The sequence below is a fragment of the Oncorhynchus gorbuscha genome, linkage group LG02, assembly GCF_021184085.1.
Source record: "Oncorhynchus gorbuscha isolate QuinsamMale2020 ecotype Even-year linkage group LG02, OgorEven_v1.0, whole genome shotgun sequence".
Classification (NCBI taxonomy): Eukaryota; Metazoa; Chordata; class Actinopteri; order Salmoniformes; family Salmonidae; genus Oncorhynchus; species Oncorhynchus gorbuscha.
In genome coordinates this window covers 50,392,627-50,417,336 of record NC_060174.1, presented here as the reverse complement: position 1 = coordinate 50,417,336, position 24,710 = coordinate 50,392,627, and the positions used below count along the sequence as shown (strand labels likewise).

The following is a 24,710-nucleotide window of genomic DNA, read 5'->3' as shown; positions in this document are numbered from 1 at the left end:
TACAACAGGACAACGACCCAAAGCACAGCTCCAAACTATGCAATAACTATTTAGGGAAGAAGCAGTCAGATGGTATTCTGTATATAATGGAGTGGCCAGCATAGTCACCAGATCTCAACCCTATTGAGCTGTTGTGCAGCAGCTTGACCACATGGTACGTAGGAAGTGCCCATCAAGCCAATACAATTTGTGGGAGGTGCTTCAGGAAGCATGGGGTGAAATCTCTTCAGATTACCTCAACAAATTGACAACTACAATGTTAAAGGTCTGCAAGGCTGTAATTGCTGCAAATGGAGGATTCTTTGACGAAGGCAAAGTTTGAAGGACACATTTATTATTTAAATTAAAAATAATTATTTATAACCTTGTCAAGGTCTTGACTATATTTCCTATTCATTTTGCAACTAGGACATTTCTAAGTGACCCCAAACTTTTTTCAGGAGCTGCTGAAACGTGGCTATGATGTTTTATCATGACAGAGGCAACAAGAGAGCGATGTTTGATGATGAGAGAGAAGCAAGAGAGGTTCACTTGTCTTTCGAGAGCAACAGCAAACATGTTTTTAATAACTAACCCACTCACTTTTCTATCTGTGGCTACAGCTTTAAATTTTTGAAAGGCCAGAAGGCGGTCATTCAATCCCAGAACTCAATGCGGTGAAGATGGCGGCGGTCTTGGAAAGGAGTTTTATAGAGATATGTGGATTTGAGAGGGAAACCCTACCAAGATTCCGGGACATAACTGTAAACCTTGGTAAAACTTTATGAATATTAAAATATTGTTCCGCTTTCTATTCACTGATATGAAAGATTTTTGTGACACACGCTGTAGTGAGGTCGTGAGTGACTCACCATTAGGGCCGCTTACGCGCTAGCTCAATGGGTTGGTTAGCTAGCTAACGTTAGCTACTGACATCCACGGAGCAGGCGTGTTGTCTGTGCTAATAAACTAACAACCAAGGTAACTGTGTCCTCTGCAGGTGGAGTTTGATGGAACCGAGCACCACAACCCCAATGTATAGCTAGATACCTCGCTTATCTACACCGTACGCCGAAATGACTTTCAATTATCAGTATCCTCGCGCGTAACATAAGCAGGTTGCTAGCTAGCTAGCTAGCTAATTAACCGCTTTTGACCACGGTCTGCTCGTTTTACAGCATACTGTTGCGATGGCTTCCAGACTCTGAAAGGCAGTGTTTTAACTATTGCTTTTATATTGACACATTCGTATAGGATATGTATAGATTTCTGCCTTTTTGGTATCTCTTTCATTGACCGCTAACATTGCAACCGCAGTTATTGGACAAAGAAAGATGTTGGTCAATCTGGACTCCGGCACAGTCCCAAAAAACCTAGCAAGTTGTTTAACCACCTGTCTGTGTCAGACCAAAACAGTTTGAGACTGTCAACAAGCAAAGCCACGATGCAACATTCTATTGGAACTAACCAGATGTCATGTATGGTTTCTCAACAGGTCTGAATTCTCTTCCTGGCGGTGTAAAATACCCGGACAGCGCAGGAGGCTTTCATTATGAGGAGAGTGGAAAACTCCTGTCCATCACTAGCAACAGATGCATACACTGGTGAGTTGTGCTATGTATGTCTGTAGGTAACTGCCAAAATGACGTTAACATTTGAGGAAATTAGGGATCCAAAGTATATTGAAAGTTTCCACACATCTGTGGTTCCGGAGTTAATTAAGCAGTAAACATCCCGTCGTGTATAAAAATGCCTGTTTTCTTTTGGCTGCCATGGCTAGAAGAAGAGATCTCTGTGACTCTGAAAAAGCGGTCTCAAAGCAGTAAAGTGTGCTTAAAGGAAGCATGTGTCTGTCTCCAGATCTCAACCCAATTGAACACCTATTGGCGATTCTGGAGCGGTGCCTGAGCCATTCCTCCAATAGAATTCCATACACTTGTAAAATCTTTGCCACGGTGCATTGAAGCTGTTCTTGCTGCTCACGGTAGCTCAACACCTTAAAGCACTTTTGTCTTCTTTTTTTTTGTCTGTCTGAATGTTCTTATCATATACTTCTTCTGTTTGGTTTTTTGTTCTTTGACAACATACCATCATTGATTTAAATCTGTAGCCAGACTGTGTTCTCTTGCCATACTCTGTCCTAGACTAATCTTGGAGGACCACTGTATGTGACACGGGTTCTATCACACAGTTTCCAGGCTGAGAAGCCACACGATGCAGCTGGCACTGACCCGGGCTAGCCATGTGTCAATGCCGATTTAATTTGACATGTAAAACACACACAGCTTCTTGAGGCCTTAATTGGAATTGGCATGCTGTCTCATCTATGTCCTCTCTCCAGGTCCACCTCTGGGGACACAGTTCAGCTGGTGGAGCAGTCTCTGGACACCAACCTACTGAACAATGCTGTTAAACTCAAGATCACACATTGCCACCTGCTGCCTGGAGGTGTCCACATCCAGGAGACCCTCAACAATGTCATCATCCTCATTGTCACCAATCAGACCGTGCACCGGCTGGTGCTGCCACACCCCACACGCATGTACCGCAGCGTAAGTCCCTCTTTTATTAAAAACCTTTTTTCATAACGTTTCTAAACCAGAATGCATGAAAAGTATGTCCGAAGCAGGGGTGGAGTTGGGCAAATATTTTGAGAAATGTTTTTATTTGGTTGACAGTGCAGCACGATCTTAGGCACTCCCTTAAACCACTGCATTGTAAGCAAACAAGAAAATGCACATCCAGAGGCGCTGCTTCTCGTGGTCTGTGATTTTAATGTGGGGAAGCTGAAATGCGTTTTACCAAATTTTTACCAGCATGTCACCTGTACAACTAGAGGTGACAACTCTTGATCATATTCACTCCACACACAGAAATGCATATAAGGGTCTCCCTCGCCTTGTGGCAAATCTGATCATAACTCTAGAGGTCGACCGATTGTGATTTTTCAATACCGATTATTGGAGGACTAAAAAGCCGATGCCGATTTTAAAATAAATAAAAATAATATTTTTTTTTTTAACATGTTTTTTTTTAAAAATAATAAATAATTAAAAACCATATATATATTTGTAAGAATGACAATTATAATAATTCATAATACTGAATGAATACTTATTTTAACATAATATAATACATCAATAAAATAAAATCTCAAGTAAATAATGAAAAAACAGTGTTGGAGAAGAAAGTAAAAGTGCAATATGTGCCATGTAAGAAAGCTAACGTTTCAGTTCCTTGCTCAGAACATGAGAACATATGAAAGCTGTAGCTCAGTTGGTAGAGCATGGCGCTTGTAACGCCAGGGTAGTGGGTTCGATCCCCGGGACCACCCATACGTAGAATGTATGCACACATGACTGTAAGTCGCTTTGGATAAAAGCGTCTGCTAAATGGCATTTATTATTATTATAAAGCTGGTGGTTCCTTTTAACATGTATCTTCAATATTCCCAGGTAAGAAGTTTTAGATTGTAGTTATTATAGAACTATTTCCCTCTATACCATTTGTATTGCATTAACCTTTGACTGTTGGATGTTCTTATAGGCACTTTAGTATTGCCAGTGTAACAGTATAGCTTCCGTCCCTCTCCTCGCTCCTCCCTGGGCTCGAACCAGCAACACAATGACAACAGCCACCATCGAAGCAGCATTACCCATGCAGAGCAAGGGGAACAACTACCAGAAGGCTCATAGCGAGTGACGTTTGAAACGCTATTAGCGAGCGCTAACTAGCTAGACATTTCACTTCCGTTACACCAGCCTCATCTCGGGAGTTGATAGGCTTGAAGTCATAAACAGTGCAATGCTTTAAGCATTGCGAAGAGCTGCTGGCAAAACGCACAAAAGTGGTGTTTGAATGAATGCTTACGAGTCTGCTTCTGCCTGCCACCGCTCAGTCAGATACTTGTATGCTCAGTCAGATTATATTCAAAGCAGGACACGCTAGATAATATCTAGTAATATCATCAACCATGTGTAGTTAACTAGTGATTATGATTAATTGTTTTTTATAAGAAGTTTAATGCTAGCTAGCAACTTACCTTTGCTTACTGCATTTAAGTAACAGGCAGTCTCCTTGTGGAGTGCAACGAGAGAGAGGCAGGTCATTATTGCGTTCGACTAGTTAACTGTAAGGTTGCAAGATTGGAAGCCCCGAGCTGACAAGGTGAAAATCTGTCGTTCTGCCCCTGAACAAGGCAGTTAACTCACCGCTCCCAGGCCGTCATTGAAAATAAGAATGTGTTCTTAACTGACTTGCCTAGTTAAATAAAGGTATAAAAAAAAATATATATATATATATATAAGATTTTTTTTAATCGACGCCCAAAAATACCAATTTCAGATTTGTATGAAAACTTGAAATCGGCCCTAATTAATCGGCCATTCCGATTAATCAGTCGACCTCAACTCTATCCTCCTGCTTACAAGCGAAAACTAAAACGCCAAGTACCAGTGATGTGCTCAATACGGAAGTTGTCAGATGAAGCGGATGCTAAGCTACAGGACTGTTTCGTTAGCACAGACTGGAATATGTTCAGGGATTCATCTGATAACATTGAGGAGTTTACCACATCGGTCACCTGTTTCATTAATAAGTTCATCAACGACGTCGTTCCCACAATGACAGTACGTACATATACCAACCAGAAGCCATGGATTCCAGGCAACATCAGCACTGAGCTAATGGCTTGAGCTGCCTCCGTCAAGGATAGTGGCATTAATACAGATGCTTCTAAAAATTCCCGCTACGACCTCCGGCAAGCCATTAAACAGGAAAGCGTTAATACAAGACTAAATCCTACTATGCTGACTCTGACGCTCATTGGCTGTGGCAGGGCATTCAATCTATCATAGATTACAAAGGAAAACCCAGCCACGTACTACCCAGTGACATGAGCCTACCAGACATGCTAAATGCCTTCTATGCCCGCTTTGAGGCGAGCAACACTGAACCATGCATGAGAGCACAGTTGTTCCAGACAACTGTGATCTCGCTCTCCGTAGCTGATGTGAGTAAGACCTTCAAACAAACTAACATTCACACGGCTTGGGGCCAAACTGAGTACCCTGACATGTACTCAGATCACACGCTGATCATAGTCTTCCCTGACATTTTCAACCTGAGCCTGTCTGGTATTCCTAAAATAAAATGTGTAGGGTTGTCACAATACCAGCATTTTTACTTCAATACTGGGTTTAGTGTCACAATACTTAGTACAATCACTTTACTCAATACCAAAACGATACCATGGTAAATAAATAAAAATAGTCATATTAGCTAAAGTCACAGAATTGCACTTGGTCCAGGCGGATAAACACAGCTACTGCGTTTTTCAATCATTGGTAATATTTGGAGTTCAATATCATTACGTTATATTTTTATGTGAAACATTTTCAGACTGCCATTTATGCATTCATTGTACAATCATACAATACATTTGACTTAGTTTTACCAAACTGCATAACATAATGGTAATTTGAGTGGTAAATCTCTTTAAAACGGCTAAATCAAGATGTAGCCTTGGCCTGATCACAATACAGGTGAGTCCATGTGCATGCATTGAGTTACTGAGCTTGTTTTGGCTGACATCTGTAGCCCCATGACAATCTGTAACCCTTCCATTTGGGATTTATTTCATTGTACTGAGCAACAACATTTGCATAGAAGTAGCTTTATTTTATAAAAGTGCACGCTGTCTCTAACAAGTAATAACGTCAATCATGAAGTAAGACGGGGGCAGCCCGTCGGAGCCCTATTCAGTCAGTTCGCTGAGGTAATAGATCATCTTTGGGAGAGGTGAGAGAGACTGATATTTAAGTGAATGAAAAAAGTTTTGGTGGCAGTCAGCATGTTTTGCATTATGGTGTGCATATTATATTATATCGATTGCAAAGCTGGAAGCTACCAGTATCTTGTTGTATTGTAAAGTGTTTTAGCCTGTATGGACATGGTTTTGAGAACAGTTTCAAAATGTCTACGTGCTGTGTCCCATTATTCAAGTGTGTTAACTTCTGTGCAGCATGAAGGGAGGTAACATGATGCCGCCCAGACTCCGAGTGCAGGCTAAGTGCAGCAGGCACAGTGTGCTATAAGTGGGGCATTGACTGCGCTGATAGACTTGATCCGTGAGACACATTTAACAGAAGTACCGAAACTTAGCAAATTAGACTACCAAACTGTTTTTCATGTTCTAGTATCAAAGTACAGAAGTTTCGGTATCCTGTGCAACTGGTTTCAAACCAACCTCAGTAGTCCCTGTACTCAAGAACGCCAAGGTAACCTGTAAATGACTTCCGCCCCAGAGCACCCACATCTGTAGCCATAAAATGGTTTGGAAGGCTGGTCATGGCTCACATCATCCCAGATGCCCTGTACCCACTCCAATTCGCATACCGCCCCAACAGGTCCACAGTTGATGCAATCTCTCTTGCACTCCACACTGCCCTTTCCCACCTGGATAAGAGGAACACCTATGTGAGAATGTTGTTCATTGACTACAGCTCAGTGTTAAACACCATAGTGCTCTCTAAGCTCAGGACCCTGGGACAGAGAACCTCCCTCTGCAATTGGATCTTGGACTTCCTGACATGCGCCCCCAGGTGGTGAGTGTAGGCAACAACAACACATCCGCCACTGTGCCTCTACACGGGGGCCCCTCAGGGACAATGAGATGGCTTATAGGGAGGAGGTTAGTGACCTGGTAGTGTGGTGCCAGCTCAGGACAACAACCTTTCCCTCAATATCAGCAAGACAAAGGAGCTGATCGTGGACTACAGGAAATGGGGGGCCAAGCACGCCCCCCTCCACATCGACAGGGCTGTAGTGGAGTGGGTCAAGAGCTTCAAGTTCCTCTGTGTCCACATCATTAAGGAATTGACATGGTCCACACACACCAACACAGTCGTAAAGAAGGCACAACAACGCCTATTCACCCTCAGGACGCTGAAAAGGTTTGGCATGGGCCCTTGGATACTCTATGTTCTACAGCTAAACCATCGAGAGCATCCTGACATGTTGCAGCACTGCCTGGTATGGCAACTGCTTGGCATCAGACCGCAAGGTGCTACAGAGTACATCACTGGGGCTGAGCTCTGCCACCTGTAGTCTATTTTTAGGGCCTTCCCCTATCTCGATGACCTCGTGCCCTGTGTATATAGCTAAGTTGTCACTACTCATTGTGTATTTATATTCCTCGTGTTATGATCTTTCTATTTTTCTCTCTGCATTGGTGGAAAGGGCCTGTAAGTAAGCATTTCCCAAGTTAGTCTACACCTGTTCACGAAGCATGTGAAACATAACATTTAGATTTGAATACAAATATGCTTTCTCCTTCCTCGCCTCACTTCTACAGGAGCTGGTGACAGAGTTCCAGATGCAGTCTATCTTCACAGACGTGGGGAAGCTAAGTCTTCAGGACCCAGCCCACAGCGCGGCAATCCCCAGCCCCGTAGGCCAAACAGCAGGCCCCTCCGCCTCAGCAGCCTGGCTCAGCCACCAGGGAGAGGCCCACTATGCCCTGGCATCACCTGCTGGGGGCATCCTGGTCATCACACTGCCCCCACATGACACACAGGGTAGCATAACCATTCTGGAGCTGAAGAGGAGCTCTGTAATGCAGAGACTTGCTGGCTGGATGCCAACTGCAATCAGGTTAGAAATCATGTTGTCCATGAATAGGTTGAGTGTGGGTCCGTGCAATAGTCCCATTGTGTAAAGCAACACTGGTTCTATTGTTTGTGTGTGTAACCCTCCCTGTGCTCCTGTGTCCCATCCAGAGGCGAGCAGAGTCCTGGAGACTTGGCCCTGAGTCTGGCAGTAAGAGAACTGGAGGACGACACCTTCATATTCGCTCTGTGTCAGGACCATAAACTACGCATGTGGTCCTATAGGGTCAGTCCCGTAGAGATACTGTGGTCAGTCTGCATAAGCAGCAGTTCAGAAGCATATCTGTGTTTTTGCCAAGAAATGTCCTTTAGAGGAAGGATGTTAAGCTTAATTTTTCATTTTAATGTTTTTATACCTAAAAAAAGGTATTTTGCAAACATGATGTCCCTCCTCCTCCCTCCTACAGGACCAGGTGTGTCTGATGGAGACTGACATGTTGGAGTACATGCCAGCGTGCCGTGGCGTGAAGGGTTCCCCAGGGCAGGGCCATCGGCTGCGGCTAGCCTTCTCCCCCTCTACGGGGCTGTGTCTGGCCGTATACCTGGCTATACCTTCCAGGGGACAGTTCACAGTTCTGCAGCTGGTGGCCACGGACAACAATCGCTACAGTCTGGACCACATCTCCTCGCTTTTTGCCACACAGGTATGTGGAGGGAGGCGGGTTGACTCTGTTGGTGTGAGACAGATTTTATTTAGCTGATGCGGCTGTAATGTGTGTGTGTGTAGGTAGGATAATATTTTAAAGGAAAATCTCATCAGTAATGGACTGCTGACTGATCTCCTGTATTGTGTTCAGGAGACACTGGTGGACTTTGCTCTGACCTCAACGGACATCTGGGGCCTGTGGCTTGACGATACCAACCAGACCGTGGTGAAATACATCAACTTTGAACAGTGAGTATTACACTTAGATTATCCTTTGGATATTTATTTATTTATTTTTGCTCCATTGCACCCCAGTATCTCTACCTGCACATTCATTTTCTGCCAATCTACCATTCGTGTTTAATTGCTATATTGTAATTACTTCGCCACCATGTCCTATTTATTTCCTTAACTGACCTCATTTGCACTCGCTGTATATAGACTTTTTGTTTTCTTTTGTTCTACTGTATTATTGACTGTGTTTTGTTTATTCCATGTGTAACTCTGTATGTGTCAAATTGCTATGCTTTATCTTGACCAGGTCGCAGTTGCAAATGAGAACTTGTTCTCAACTAGCCTACCTGGTTAAATAATGGTGAAATAAATCAAATCCTTTGGATAGTGTAATGGACTCTTATGCTTATACACTCAACGGACAGTTTTCTAGGTTCACGAAAATGTATTTTTATTTAACTAGGCAAGTCGGTTAAGAACAAATTCTTATTTACAATGACGGCCTAGGAACAGTGGGTTAACTGCCTTGTTCAGGGGCGGAACGACAGATTTTTACCTTGTTAGCTCGGGGATTCGATCTAGCAACCTTTCGGCTACTAGTCCAATGCTCTTTCCACTAGGCTAGCTGCCGCCCCGGGTCACACCTATAAACTGGGGGTCACGTGACTTGTTTATATAATGCAGGCAGACCGGCATCGCAGCATTTCAACGAAGCAAAGCGAGTGACCTAAGAGACTGGATGCGGTATGATCGTCAGTGCCTGGCGAGCCGGATCCAGCATCTCAGAAACTTCCACCCACTCGTGGGCTTTTCACGCACAACCCTATTTAGGGTTGACTGAGAATGGTGTGACAAAAAACATCCAGTCAGCAGCAGTCCTGAGGGCGAAAACAGCTCGTTGATGAGTGGTCGAAGGAGAATGGCAAAAATCGTGCAAGCTAACAGGCGGGTCACAAATGACGGAGCAGTACAACAGTGTGTAGAAGAGCATCTCAGAACGCACAACTTGTCGATCCTTGTCACAGATGGGTTATTGCAGCAGACGACCACGCTGGATTTACACTCCTATCAGCTAAAAACAAGAAGGCGCTCCAGTGGGCACGAGATCACCAACACTGGACAATTGAGGAGTGGAAAAACATGACCTGGAACATGACAGCGAGTTCAGTTTACCTGAGTGGCCTGGTCAGCCCCCAGACCTCAACCCAATTGAACATCTTTAAGATAAGATGGAACGGACTGTTCGCAACATGAATGTACCGCCGTCCAATCTGCAGCAACTGTCTGATGCCATTGTGTCAGCGTGGACAAACATCCCTATGGAATGTTTCCGACACCTTGAAGAATGCCCCAAATAATTCCGGCTGTTCTGGAGGCAAAGGGGGGGTCTGACCGGATACTAGATGGGTGTACCTAATAAAGTGTATATTAATATATCCAAAATAATATTTGGAGTGTGGTCATTTCACACTCCTATTTTATTTTAATTTTTTTCTTATCTAACCTCCTTTATGACATGTCTCAGTTCCACGGCAGGTCAGTGGAACCAGGTTTTTGTGCAGCCTGCCCCCGAGGAGGAGGTCCACATCGGAGCAGACCAGGACCCCAGGGTAAGACATCACATCATTCACCGCTGATTTCAATTGTGATTTGTACTGATTAATCAGAATTTACTTAAACAACAAAAAAAGATGTATGACTTTGCCCTCTATCCATACATCATTGCTATTGGAGGTGTAACAATTCACCAATACGTATCGGTCCCCGGTTCAAATGTTTAAGATGAGTGCATCTGTCTGCGGGACCCCAAATGGATCCAAATGTACCATGCATTGGTCAGAAAATCGATTTAAGACATTACGAACTGACGGTTGAATAAAAAAAATTATCATGTTACTTTCTACCTTCCGAAGATTCCTTTCACAGCTGATGCATCCTCTCCTTCAGTGTGGAACTAAGCATGTAACTGCGTTGACTGTCATTGATTACATTTGATCTACTAGTCATTTTGCGTGCCGAACAACCCCAGGCAATATCAGTAGCTGCGTCAAACTGCACGCCTTGCGCAGCTTCGCGGCACCTTAAGCATTCAACTGCTTGTAAAAATGGCTTGCGCAATATTAGCTTTTATGAGTTTAGTGATAACCAATCAGATTTGCTAGGTTCTTGTTCTGAAATGCATTGTTTTACTGGAATAAAAGTAACCTACTGGAGACAACTCATGAAGTTATAACTGCTGATCCGTGCTTACTTGGGACTTTATTTATGATTGTTCAGGATCACCGTCAGTAATAGTTTCGCTTTAGGAGAAAGCGGCGCCACTGTTATTGTTTTTGTCTTAGAGTTGAGGAGCGTTGCTCAACATGGTAAAAAAAATCATTACAGTACGTATTGTGCTCTTCTATCCTGTGTGCAATGATGTCCCAGGGGGAAAAACGGTTTGTTTGCAATAACTTCTTTGTTGTAATATCGCAAACGTGCTTGGATTCCAGGTTTAAACAGTCTATGTCCATTTTTTTTTTTGATGTACAGGGGAAAGTTGAGTATGTCATAACGGCTCTAATCACTTTTGTGAGCCGCACTGCATGGCCGACGCGGGAGCCCTCTGAGTGAGGCAGTTAACCCACTGTTCCCCGGGCGCCAACAAAGTGAATGTCGATTATAGCAGCCCCGCACCTTTCTTCTGATTCAGAGGGTTAAATGCAGAAGACACATTTCAGTTGAACGCGTTGTTGTACAACTGACAAGGTTATCCCCTTTTCCCTTTACGTACACCATGGACATAATTTACACAGACACACAGAAGGAGAGAAGTTTGTTCAGAGAGGCCCAGCTCAGGAGATCCATCAGCAACATATTTTAATTTAGAAGGGAAAATGAATGTGTTTATGCATTGTTTCGCAGCGAACTGAATTGCATTGATTCGATCCTCTAAACAAACCAAATCGTTTCAAACTAAAGCGTATCTCATCGGAGCCCATGTTACTAGATTTGAATCATCTTGAAAGGGGAGATCCACGTCCCTACAATTGATCAACTCTCCCGAACAAGTATCCTCTTTTTCCATATTGTCAACATTGGGCCTCGCCACAAGAATAACGCTACACTTTGTAATCAAGCTAATTTGTCTTTGTGTTATGACAGGAGACCTACCTGGACATGCTGTTCTCCCCCCTGAGATTCACTGCCTCTGCTATAGTCAAAGCCTTACAGATTTACAGGAGAGGCACAGAGCGAATCGCCGACCTCCCCTGGGAGACCCTCAAGAAAGAAGTGACGGTGGCGGTGGAGAACGAGGTAAGCTAGACCAACTCTTTGCTTATTCTCTCTCGCTCTCCCCTTTTCCTCCCTTCTGCAGACTTTTTATTTTATCGACTGGTTTCTGCTGCGTTTCCAATATGTATTCCCCTCTCCCCCAATGTAGCTGCAGAGCAGTGTGACAGAGTTTGAGTTTAGCCAGGAGGAGTACAGGCAGCTGCAAGTGGAGTTCTGGTCTAAATTCTACGCCTGCTGTCTGCAGTACCAGGAGGCTCTGGCCACTCCGCTCGGCCTACTGCTCAACCCACACACACACATGGTCTGTTTGCTCAAGAAGGTACGGGAAGGAGAGGCGCCCACACATACAGCTCCATGTCTTCAAACACACACAACTCTCTTATACGTGTCTGTTTCTTTTATGTTTTCTACGTAGTTTCTTCAGGACCATCTATCCCAAAAGGGACTAAGGGGACCCAGTTTCTATTAAAAGTATTTCTGGATTGCTTTCCTGGATTTTTGTCAATCAGTGAATGACTGTGTTTATTCAAGGGCTTTGTGTCATTCCTGCTGCCCTGCTTTGCTGTGGACCACATGTACCTGTCCTTTGACGAGTACCTGTTCTCAGAGGAGGATACGCCTGTCAGTGAAGGTAAAGACCTTTCTCCAAACTCTCTTTACTGTCCGCTACTGGTCAGTCCCTCCAGGATTTCACGGGATTTGTTTGTGGTATTTGTGGGTGAAATGCTTGATTTGACTGCGGCAATTCTGACATTTTGCGTGGCCATCTGTGTTGGTTTTGTCCAATTTGTGGCAAAAATGATGCTGACTGAGTGAAAAGATTTGACTGTGCCTTGGTTGAACAATATTATGCGGCAAATTGGTTGAAATTGCAAGCCCTCTTTTTGTACTGCGGTGATGGGTCAGTTTTATGTGATATTATTGTGATTTGACTGTTATGTGCAGTAGAGGTCGACCGATTTAATTAGGGGCGATTTCAAGTTTTCATAACAAGGAGTAATCTGCATTTTTGGATGCCGATTACATCACACTCCATGAGACTGCATGGCAGGCTGACTACCTGTTATGCGAGTGCAGCAAGGAGCCACGGTAAGTTGCTAGCTAGCATTCAACTTATCTTATAAAAAAAAACAAATCTTAACATAATCACTAGTTAATTACACATGGTTGATATTACTAGTTTAACTAGCTTGTCCTACGTTGCAATTAAACAATGCGATGCCTGTTACTTTATCATCGAATCACAGCCTACTTTGCCAAACAGGTGATTTAATAAGCGCATTTGCAAAAAAAGCACAGCCGTTGCACCAATGTACCTAACCATAAATGCCTTTCTTAAAATCAATACACAGAAGTATATATTTTTTAAACCTGCATATTTAGTTAAAATAAATGTATTTTAGCAGGCAATATTAACTAGGGAAATTGTGTTGCTTCTCTTGCGTTTAGTGCAAGCAGTCTGGGTGTATGCAGCAGTTTGGGCCACCTGGCTCGTTGCGAACTGTGTAAAGACCATTTCTTCCTAACAAAGACCGTAATTAATTTGCCAGAATTGTACATAATTATGACGTAACATTGAAGGTTGTGCAATGTAACAGCAATATTTCGACTTAGGGATGCCACCTGTTCTATAAAATACAGATTTCGTATTTCAATGAAAGAATAAACGTTTTGTTTTCGAAATGATAGTTTCCGGATTTGACCGTATTAATGACCAAAGGCCCGTATTTCTGTGTGTTTATTCTATTATAATTAACTCTAAGATTTGATAGAGCAGTCTGACTGAGCGGTCGTAGGCAGCAGCAGGCTCGTAAGCATTCATTCAAACAGCACTTTTGTGCGTTTGCCAGCGGCTCTTCGCAATGCTTGAAGCACAGCGCTGTTTGACTTCAATCAAGCCTATCAACTCCCGATATTAGCCTGGCAATTCTATAGTGCCTATAGAGAGAGAGTCCTATAATTCTGGTTCTCTCATTCATCTGTCTACTGCTTCTTTTATGTATAGACCTAGAAGCCATTTTAGATCCAGAGGGCTCTTTACTCACTGGGTTTATTTTTGTCAACTGTATTTAAAGTAGCCATTTTGGCTCAAAGTACCAAGTTGGTTTTGTTTGTATGGTAGACATTTTAGTTCCGTAACATCTCCCTAGACTAATCCTTTCCCTTTCTGTTTAGTTATGTTTTGGCTCGTCTGTGCTCCCCACTGACCCCGGTTTCCCCTTTTACCATGTTTCCCTATGGCCAGACCCAGAAGTTGCTCGTGACGTGATGCAGCTGGTGCAGTGTCTGAGGCTGGTGAGTGACGCGGTTCCGGGGGACATGGCCTATGAGATGGAGAAGGCCCTGGAACATTTACAGTCACCTGAGAGGGCTGCAGAGATGGTGCTGGAGAACCTACTGGCCAATGACAAGTCAGTACAAAACACACACGTCAACAGTTGACCTTTTTTTCCAAAATGCCTATGTACCGTTTATGGAGGTAAATTTGAAAGTCAATGAATTGACATATTCTCATTGGCCATTTTTCTACGATTCTCATTAATTGAATTTCAACCAACAAACCTTCTTGACCTCCTATGGGTCCTACACATTTAGGCATTGCTGTGTTGTGTGACTGACCGTTACGCATCTTTCGTTCCCATCGTAGTGAGAATGTGATCGAGGACATTCAGAACAAGCTGCAGGACATTCGTAACCCGGTGTCAGCCATGGCTGCACTGATCAGAGAGATGGACCTGGAGACGGACTCCGAGCCAGGAGGAGAGGGACCTCTCACCACAGGTAGACGCCTAGATAATATTAGACCTAGCAATGCTAATATCTCAGCACATATTAGCCCTAGATAATGTTATGCGATGTCTGTTTTATCAGCCCTTGGGTTTTTGATCCTATTGTTATTTGAGTAGAAACTTAAGCTGAATCCTGTTTGAGCTTAGTCTGTGTTCAAACTGCGGTCAGACTTCTCAATGAAAATAATCGGACTCGTTCAAGTGTTAATTGGTGTGTGTGTGTGCACGCGTTTTTGTTTTTTACGTGCATGTGTGTGTCCCAGCAGGCCTGTCAGTGCGTATTAGTCTGTCCCAACTGTATGGCAGCAGTGTGGCAGTGGCTGTTATCTGTCAGGCTGTCTGCCAGATGGCCATGACCAGAGTCCTGTTCTGTAGGGACCTACTCATACTGCAGCAGCTCTACCTACGCCTCGGAGACAATGTACGTACACACATACACTGTGCCCAATCGTACATACTCCAGCATGTACACACATTTCTTGAAGTTTTGACTCCTACCATACCCACTTTCAGCCATTCACATCTCAAGCTACTCCTTTGACTTAAAATGGGTGTGTGTGTGTTTTCCAGGTGTTCCTGGCTGGAGGGGATCAGCTGCTCCAGCTACAACAGGACCTAATCCCCCGCTCCTCTCACCTGCTCTCCTCCTACTATCTCCTCAAACACATCAGCCAGAGCCTGGCCACTGCCGTGCCCCTCGACATTATGTACGCACACACACACCCACGCTATACAGATACTACCGTCAGCGTATATGAGGGCCAAATTGTAGTTTTCGGGTTCCTCAGAGAAACTAAAATGTTACTTGATTTTTCTTCTCCAGAGATGCCAACCTGCAGCACCTTTCAGTCTTAGAGCTGTCTGATTCTCCAGCCCTGGCCAGCAACAGATCTGGTGTGTTTGAGGGGATCACAGCGAGGCACAAAATCACTCATCTTGATCACATAATGAGTCTGACCGCAACATAGTCAATCTCAAACACGCACTAAATCCTTTCCACCCCCTGTCCTCCACCCCCCTTTAGTGTTGAGCCCTCAGACGGTGGTGGAGCTGTTCTACCAGAGCGTAGCGCGGAAGGCCATCGTCACCCAGATCTACTCCCAGCAGCAGAGCACGGCTCTACTTCACTGGCCCCAAATGGTCTCCAGCGTGGTCACCTTGCTGGCTCAGCAACTGTATCCTCACACACACACCGCTAGGCTAGCCCTAGCGTCGATATATGCTTCAGGCAAAGCTATTCTTATCCTCACACGCAGCTAGACTGGAGTTGGAGTGCTTTATGCTAGGTGTTTCTTCTATTTCACAGGCATTAGCGTATGCTAGGCTAAGATTGATATGCTTTAGGCAAGTTTTTTGATTGACCTATTGAGTTGCGATGAGGTGTACTGTATATTTATGAAGAAGTTGTCCCTTAACACACACATTCTAGTTGGCCTAACAATCCAGGCTTCCAGTTCCCTGAATGTCTGATGGGCAACTGCCAGTACACACAACTGCAGGTGAAAAACTTCCCACAGTCTCAACGACCCTCACATAATATACTGAACAAAAATATAAACGCAACAACAATTTCAAAGATTTTACAGTTCATCTAAGGATTAGTCAATTGAATCTATGGATTTCACTGGCAATACAGATGAGCGCCTGTTGTGACCACCATTTGCCTCATCTCTTCACATAGTTGAACAGGCTGTTAATCGTGGCCTGTTTAATGTTGTCCCAATCCACTTCAATAGCTGTGCGAAGTTGCTGGATTTTGGCAGGTACTGGAACACGCTGTCGTACACGTTGATCCACCATCCCAAACATGCTCGGTGGGTGACATGTCTAGTGAGTATGCAGTCCATGGAAGAACAGTGACATTTTCGATATCCCCACACAACGCCATGCACGCTGCAGTCTGCCCGGTACATTTTAAACCGGGATTAATCTGGGAAGAGTGGCCATCGAAGGTGAGTATTTTCCCACTGAAGTAATTTACAACGCCGAACTGCAATCCGGTCATGACCCTGTTGAGGATGACGAGCACGCAGATGAGCTTCCATGAGACAGTTTCTGGAAGTTTGTGCAGAAATTATTTGGTTGTGCAAACCCAACATTTCATCAGCTGTCCGGGTGACTGGTCTCCGACGATCCAACAGGTGAAGAAGCCGGATGTGGCGGTCCTAGGCTGGCGTGGTTACCTGTGGTCTGCGGTTGTGTGGCCGGTTGGACTTACTGTCAAATTCTCAAAATGATGTTGGAGGCAGCTTGTGGTAGAGAAATGACCATTCAATTATCTGGCAACAGCTCTGGTGCACATTCCTGCAGTCAGAATGCCAATTGCACGCTTCCTCAAAACTTGCGACATTTGTGGCATTGTTGCGTGACAACTGCATTTTAGTTGGCCTTTTAGTGTTCCCAACAGAAGGTGTTGCTGACCAGACTGATGGATTATCTTGACAACGGACAAATGCTCACTAACAGGGATGTAAAAAAAAAAAAATGCACAAAATTTGAGAGAAATAAAGGTTTTTGTGCGTATGCAAAATCTCTGGGATCTTTTATTTCAGCTCATGAAACATGGAACCAACAGTTTACGTGTTGCGATTATATTTTTGTTCAGTGTAATGTTAGGTTGTTGTTTCTTTTCTCCCCTGACTGCATAACCAAATTCCCAATTGGAACAATAAATGTGTGTATTGATTGTTTGTCAAAGCAGATTTGAATGAAAATCCTACAAATACATTTTAAATAGAATCCATTCTCACGCTCTCTCTCTCCAGGAGTATGTGCGTCTCATTGGGCCCTGGTGTCAGGTGAACGTGGGCTCCTGCCGCTTCATGCTGGGCCAGTGTTACCTGGCCAACGGAGAGGGACAGAAGGTGTGTTTTTCTTTTATTTTTAGTGCATTTGAGAATACCCTTCTGAAATAAATGTTTCTTTAGTTCTAAGGGCAGTGGCTGTAACTATCCTCTGCGTTTCGACCTGTAGCATCGGTGCTTACGGTATCTGTTGTGTTCTAATCTTAATCATGTTTAGCGGTGTTTTTTAAATTATTTTTTTACCCCCTGTCCTGTCATCTTGTTTCACCAGGCACTGCAGTGTTTTCAGGAGGCAGCGACAGAGGTGGAGAAAGAGGAGTTTCTGCTGAGATTGACAGGAGCTGAGGAGGAGGAGGTCACAGCCGCCTCAAGACTACAGTACTACAACAAGGTTACTATGGATTAGTGTTGCACGGTATACTGACACTTTGGTACTTTTTCGATACTGGAACATTTAAAAAATGTCTTGGTACTAGTACTTTTTGTACTTCTGTCAAATGTGTCATGGATCAGGTCTGTATCGGCGATTTTCCCCCTTATGGCACGAGCGCATTGTACCTGCCCCACTTAGCCTGCACTGGGAGTCTGTGCTGCATCATGTGAGCTCTCCACTTAGCCTGCACTGGGAGTCTGTGCTGCATCATGTGAGCTCTCCACTTAGCCTGCACTGGGAGTCTGTGCTGCATCATGTGAGCTCTCCACTTAGCCTGCACTGGGAGTCTGGACAGCTGAAGTGAAAATATATTCACTACCCATAGTACTTTGTTTGTGGTAATATGGAAACCATAATGCATATGCTGGTATGGAAGTCAAAATTCTGGTATCGTGACAACAAAACTATGGATTGGAAAGCCTTCTTTGAAACACAATGTGGATATGTGTGCAGGTTTAATTGTGTGTGTGTGTGTGTGTGTTAGGTGTTGCGGTTACTGGAGGATGTTGGTCTACCAGAGCTGGTCATCCATCTAGCCACTCTGGCCATAACTGAGGCCGTCAACGACCCCAGGAGTCAGGCTGCCCTGTGGACCCGCATCTTCAAGCACCACCTGGACCTGGGACACAACAGCCAAGCCTACGAAGCCCTCACACAGAACCCTGACTCCAGCAGGCAGTTGGACTGTCTGCGTCAGCTGGTGGTGGTTCTTTGTGAACGCTCTCAACTTCAGGATCTGGTCCAGTTCTCCTACGTCAACCTGCACGACGAGGTACACACAAACACACACTTTCTCTTTACATTTGGTCAGAGGCCATTATGGACACACTAGATAATTGTATTAGATCTGTGTTTGACCCTCCCCGTGTGTCCTCCTCTGGCTGCAGGTGGTCAGCATCATTGAGTCCAGGGCCAGAGCAGTGGACCTGATGTCTCACAACTACTACGAGCTCCTCTACGCCTTCCACATCAACAGACACAACTACAGGAAAGGTAGTTGGGAATTAATGCTAGTAGCGGTTCGAAAAGGAGGGTGACGGTATTTTGAATCGCCATCCAGTGTGTTTTTGCCCCTCTCTGTATGGTGTGTCTATATAACTGTGTTCTCACTTCTAGCGGGTACAGTGATGTTTGAGTACGGCATGCGTCTGGGCAGGGAGGTGAGGACCCAGCTAGGTCTCCAGAAACAGGTTAACTGTTACCTGGCCTCCCTCAACTGTCTACGACTCATCAGACCTGACTACGCCTGGATCGTACAGCCGTCCTCTGGCGCGGTGTATGAGAGGCCTGGCGCGTCACCGAAGAGGAACTACGACGGAGAGTTTGCTACTGGTCCAGGTGAGACTAGACACTACAGCCGTAGCTGTTTTGCGTCTTTGTGCTACTCTTTTTTTTGGGTTATGAAATGTGTATGACAGTGAAGTTGGTTCTGAAGTCGATTGATCTGTGTGTCTGCAGTGAGTGGTCAGATCGACATCCTGGAGCTGAAGGACCTTCAGAAGGAGTACACCCTGGCCCGTAGCCGCCTCAACCTGGCTCAGCACCACCCGCCGTCCGCTGCCATCGCAGGTACAACACTGACACAATATTCTTTCAAATGTTTGAAGGGAACCATGCCAAGGTGAAATGTCAGTCAGTAAGCTATAGTCAATTAACTGTAGCCTTTGGCGCTTCTTTTAAATTATCATTTATTCCTGTAGGGCAACTAATCTCTTCACAATTTCCCCCAATCTAATGCCAGAAATCTAATAGAGGACTGTGTGTGGTGTTGCAGGCAGTGCCTCTGCAGTAGAGATGGTGTCCCTGCTGGTTCAAACAGGACTGTTTGACTGTGCCCTCTCACTATGCCAGACCTTCAAACTGTCTCTCACACCCATCTTCGAGGGGCTCGCCTTCAAGTAAGTTGCTAGCTTCGTTAGGGCAGTCTGAACTCTACGGAGTGACTTGAATTTATACGCTTATCTCTCGTTGACATTGCATGATTTACGTAAATGCCATAGTTATGCATGTACAGTGCATTCTAAAAGTATTCAGACCCCTTGACTTTTTCCACATTTTGTTACGTCACAGCCTTTGATTACATTGATGGGAAAAAACTATTTACACATAATACCCTATTATGCCAAAGCAAAAACTGGTTTCTAGAAAGTTTTGTAAATTGATTAAAAATACATTCCATTTACATAAGTATTCAGACCCTTTACTCAGTACTTTGTTGAAGCACCTTTGGCAGCAATTACAGCCTCGAGTCTTCTTGGGTATGACACGACAAGCATGGCACACCTGTATTTGGGGAGTTTCTCCCATTCTTCTTTGCAGATCCTCTCAAGCTCTTAGGTTGGATGGGGAGCGTCGCTGCACAGCTATTTTCAGGTCTCTACAGAGATGTTTGATCGTGTTTGCGTTAGGGCTCTCAAGGACATTCAGAGAATTGTCCTGAAACCACTTCTGTGTTGTCTTGCCTGTGTGCTTAGGGTTGTCGTCCTGTGGGAAGGTGAGCCTTCACCCCAGTCCTGAGCGCTCTGAAACAGGTTTTCATCAAGGTTCTCTCTGTACTTTGCTCTGTTCATCTTTGCCTCGATCCTGACTAGTCTCCCAGTCCCTGCCACTGAAAAACATCCCCACAGCATGATGCTGCTACCACCATGCTTCACCGTAGGGATGGTGCCAGTTTCCTCCAGACGTGCCGCTTTGCTTTCAGTCCAAAGAGTTCAATCTTGGTTTCATCAGACCAGAGAACCTTGTTTTTCATCATGGTCTGCGAGTCCTTTAGGTGCCTTTTGGCAAACTCCAAGCTGGCTGTCATGTGCCTTTTTACTGAGGAGTGGCTTCCACCTGGCCACTCTACCATAAAGGTCTGATTGGTGGAGTGCTGCAGAGATGGTTGTCCTTCTGGAAGGTCAGTGAACATCAGGTTATTGGTCACCTTCCTGACCAAAGCTCTAGGTAGAGTCTTGGTGGTTCCAAACTTCTTCCATTTAAGAATGATGGAGGCCACGGTGTTTTTGGGGACCTTCAAAGCTGCAGACATGTTTTGATATCCTTCCCCAGGTATGTACCTCGACACAATCCTGTCTCGGAGCTCTACGGATAATTCCTTCAACCTTATGGCTTGATTTTTGGTCTGACATGCACTGTCAACTGTGGGAACTTTATGTAGACAGGTGTGTGCCTTTCCAAATCATGTCCAATCAATTGAATTTACCACAGGTGAACTCCAAGTTGTAGAAACAGCTCAAAGAGGATCAATGGAAACAGGATGCACCTGAGCTCAATTTCGAGTCTCATAGCAAAGGGTCTGAATAATTACAGTACCAGTCAAAAGTTTGGACACCTACTCATTCAATGGTTTTTATTTTTTACTATTTTCTACATTTCAGACTAATAGTGAAGACATCACAACTATGAAATAACACATGCAATCATGTAGTAACCAATAATGTTTAAAACACCTAAATATATTTTATTTGAAATTCTTCAAAGGAGCCACCCTTTGCCTTGATGACAGTGCTGAGCACTGGCCGGCTGCTTTTCCTTCACTCTGCGATCAAACTTATCCCAAACCATCTTAATCACCCAACCTCAACCCAATTGTGGAGGCCAGGTCATCTGATGTAGCACTTCATCACTCTCCTTCTTGGTCAAATAGCCCTTACACAGCCTGGAGGTCTGTTGGGTCATTGTCCTGTTGAAAAACAAATGATAGTCCCACTAAGCGCAAACCAGATGGAATGGCGTGTCGCTGCAGAATGCTGTAGTAGCCATGCTGGTTAAGTGTGTCTTGAATTATAAATAAATCGGTGTCACCAGCAAAGCACCATCACACTTCCTACTCAATGCTTCACAGCGGGAACCACACATGCGGAGATCATCCATTCACCTACTCTGCGTCTCACAAAGACACGGTGGTTAGAACCAATAATCTCATTTGGGCTCATCAGACCAAAGGACAGATTTCCTAGAGTCTAATGTCCTCTCGTTTCTTGGCCCAAATGGTGTCATTTAGTAGTGGTTCCTTTGTAGCAACACAGTCTCTGAATAGTTGATGTTGCAATGTGTCTGTTACTTGAACTCTGAAGTATTTATTTGGGCTTCAATTGGAGGTGCAGTAAACTCTAATGAATTCATCCTCTGCAGCGGCGTTAACTCTGGGTCTTCCTTTCCTGTGGCGGTCCTCACGTGCGCCAGTCATGGTGGTGGATGGTTTTTGCAATTGCACTTAAACTTTAAAAGTTCTTGAAATTTCCCTGATTGACTGACCTGCATCTCTTAAAGTAATGATGGACTGTTTCTCTTTGCTTATTTGAGCTGTTCTTGTCATAATATGGACTTGGTCTTTTACCAAATAGGGCTATTTTATGTATACCACCCCTACCTTGTCACAACACAACTGAACCCATTAACAAGTCACACCTAATTAATTAAACGCATTCCAGGTGACTACCTCAAGAAGCTGGTTGAGAGAATGCCAAGAGTGTGCAAAGTTTTCATCAAATAAAATATATGTATACTTTTTTTGGTTACTACATGATTCTGTGTTATTTCATAGTTTGTGTTCACTATTTTCCTGCAATGTAGTATAAAGAAAAACCCTGGAATGACTAGGTGTCAACTTTTGATGTGTACTGTATGTAAATAATCATTTTTTAAAATTAATCCATTTGCAAAAATGTAAGTTTTTTGCTTTGTCATTATGGGGTATTGTGTGGAGATTGATGGGGAAACATGTAATTTAATCCATTTTAGAATAAGGCTGTAACGTAACAAAATGTGGAGAAAGTCAAGGGGTCTGAATGCTATCCCAATGCACTGTATTTAGTCTGTAGTGATCACAACAAGCTAAGCAGTTGTGCCTTGTCTGAACTCCCATGCACATACAAGGGTTTTTATTCCTGTTGGTTCATAGTGGTGTGATGCTAGCTTCTTTTTTTATTTATTATTTTTTTTTAAATTCTTTTTTTAGGTGTATAAAGTTACAGTACGGTGGAGAGGAGAGTCAGAATGAAGCCTGGAACTGGCTGGCTGCCAATCAGTTGTCTACCATCATCACAACCAAAGAGTCAAGGTTGGTTGTTTTAAATTTGACCACTTGATAGTACAAATTGGTTGGTCATCCCACTGTGGTGCTGTTGAGATTATAACAGTTCATCATAAGATCAAATTAAGCCAAAGCGAAATCGTGCGAGAGAAAAAATGATAAATAGTTGTACTTTCCCCTCCAGTGCGACAGATGAGGCTTGGCGCCTGCTGGCCTCCTACCTGGAGAAGCACCCTACACAGAATGCTCAGCACCATCGCTGTGTCATCAACAAGCTGCTGTCACACGGTGTACCGCTGCCGGACTGGATGGTCAACACCTACAAGGTGAGAGAGCGCAGTATTTGTGCTACTATTGCACTAAATGTGACGCTGTGCCATTTGAGATGATGCAAGACACATTTTCCTAAATTAATTAGATCCTGTAAATATATATATTTGCTCCCTTGTATTGTAACATAAGCCTGTTTGCTCAGGGCGTGGACGCTGCAGCGTTGTTACGGCTCTACCTGAACTATGACCTGCTGGAGGAAGCAGCTGAGCTGGTATTGGAGTACGTAGATGCTCTCCTGGGGAAGGGACACCAGTACTTCGGCATTGAGGTACATTACAGCAGGGGTTCCCAAACTGTTTCACTCTGGCCCACTTCCAGCATTGGGGAACATCCCGTAACCCCCTGGACATTGCATACCTAGGAGCTATTTATGAAATGACTGACATGAGGAAAACTGATGCACTACCCACTTTTGTAATTGTGCTAATACAATTTAAGGGCAAATTGAAAGCCAAATTGAGTTCCTTCACTTTTTGGGGGGGACCCCACATTACAGCATAAATCACTTGCAATTGTTTTACCCATTTGAATTAACTTGATTCTCATCTCTAAAATGTCATAGGGATTGATAAGATAAAAGCCAAATGTTTGTCCTTGTTTCTCTGAGATGTTAATGGTGTGTGTGTGTGTTACAGAGGCCCCTCTCTGCTACAGCATCATTGGTGTGGCTCCCATACACTTCCATCGACCAGCTTCTTCAGGCGCTCAACGAGACCCAGACTAACGCCAGTGTAAGTCCATTTAAAATACTGTTTTTAAATGATAGTCATCAGTTTAAATGTTAACACAAATCTCCATGTTTCCTATGACTGTCCTCTCAGATATACAACAAACTGCAGGACAAGCTGAATGACTACCACAAACTGGTGGACCAGACAACAAGGCGAAGGCTCCAGGCCCAGTAGCACCTCAGTCAGAACACAGGCTCAATCTCAATTAACCTTTCCTCCTCACCTTAACCGTATAGGAAAGAATGTGATGAATCAAGGGAAGACTAATTGAAAGAGCCATAGCACTGCCCCTCCATATGGTGCGCTTACTGTCATGACTCTGGAAGATAAATACACCTATTTTTGTATTAAGGTTCAAATAAACACTTTGTATGAATCTCACCAGATTGAGTTCAGGAAAAGAGTGCATCTTACCTGCTTGTTGCTCAAATGTACTGTATATATTGTCTGAGTTCCATTCTAACAATTCAAGGTGTTTTCACCTCTGGAGACAATGTATTTTTTACATTGTAATCATATTGAAACTTGTCCTTTTGTACTTTGCTGCCTGTGAACTTTTACAATCATGTTTGTTGTAAATTGTAATGCCATTAAAGTTTTCCTTGGTATTGAGAAGTTGTCCTAAATGCCATTTTATTAGTATTTGAACACACTGAAGGTAGACTCAGCGACATGAAACACAGCAGCAGGGCAACTTCCTTCAAATCAACAAGAACCCCGCGTCTTCTCTGAATGTGTGCAGGGAAGTATTCAAATCTTACAAGAGCACCATTGGCTCTT

The 24,710-nt window shown here is 44.0% G+C and overlaps 1 protein-coding gene across 2 annotated transcripts; it reads left to right on the top strand.

Annotated features, from left to right (window-relative positions):
- The first annotated feature begins 579 nt into the window (after positions 1-579).
- Positions 580-24,545, top strand: nup160 (nucleoporin 160). 2 transcript variants are annotated; one of them, XM_046312555.1, is made up of 30 exons: positions 580-753; positions 1,475-1,583; positions 2,321-2,531; positions 7,334-7,632; positions 7,758-7,872; positions 8,054-8,290; positions 8,444-8,541; positions 10,052-10,136; positions 11,671-11,823; positions 11,951-12,121; positions 12,334-12,433; positions 14,048-14,213; positions 14,450-14,583; positions 14,858-15,012; positions 15,162-15,298; positions 15,415-15,485; positions 15,616-15,766; positions 16,021-16,090; positions 17,357-17,455; positions 17,667-17,786; positions 18,313-18,600; positions 18,716-18,821; positions 18,945-19,166; positions 19,287-19,397; positions 19,603-19,726; positions 22,792-22,893; positions 23,051-23,192; positions 23,342-23,467; positions 23,835-23,930; positions 24,021-24,545. In XM_046312555.1, the coding sequence occupies exons 1-30, from the start codon at positions 663-665 to the stop codon at positions 24,102-24,104; spliced, it is 4,173 nt and encodes a 1,390-aa protein (XP_046168511.1). In that variant the 5' UTR covers positions 580-662; the 3' UTR covers positions 24,105-24,545. The 2 variants fall into 2 exon arrangements, with proteins under 2 accessions (XP_046168511.1, XP_046168503.1); XM_046312547.1 differs by having other exon boundaries at positions 584-753; positions 14,855-15,012.
- The last annotated feature ends 165 nt before the right edge of the window (positions 24,546-24,710 follow it).

Excerpts from the sequence above, each read along its gene's own strand:
- nup160 (XM_046312547.1), top strand. The coding sequence starts at position 663 with ATGGCGGCGGTCTTGGAAAGGAGTTTTATAGAGATATGTGGATTTGAG. Across the intron at positions 15,013-15,161 it reads ACCTACGCCTCGGAGACAAT|GTGTTCCTGGCTGGAGGGGA; the intron begins GTACGTACACAC and ends TGTGTTTTCCAG. Across the intron at positions 22,894-23,050 it reads ATCACAACCAAAGAGTCAAG|TGCGACAGATGAGGCTTGGC; the intron begins GTTGGTTGTTTT and ends TTTCCCCTCCAG.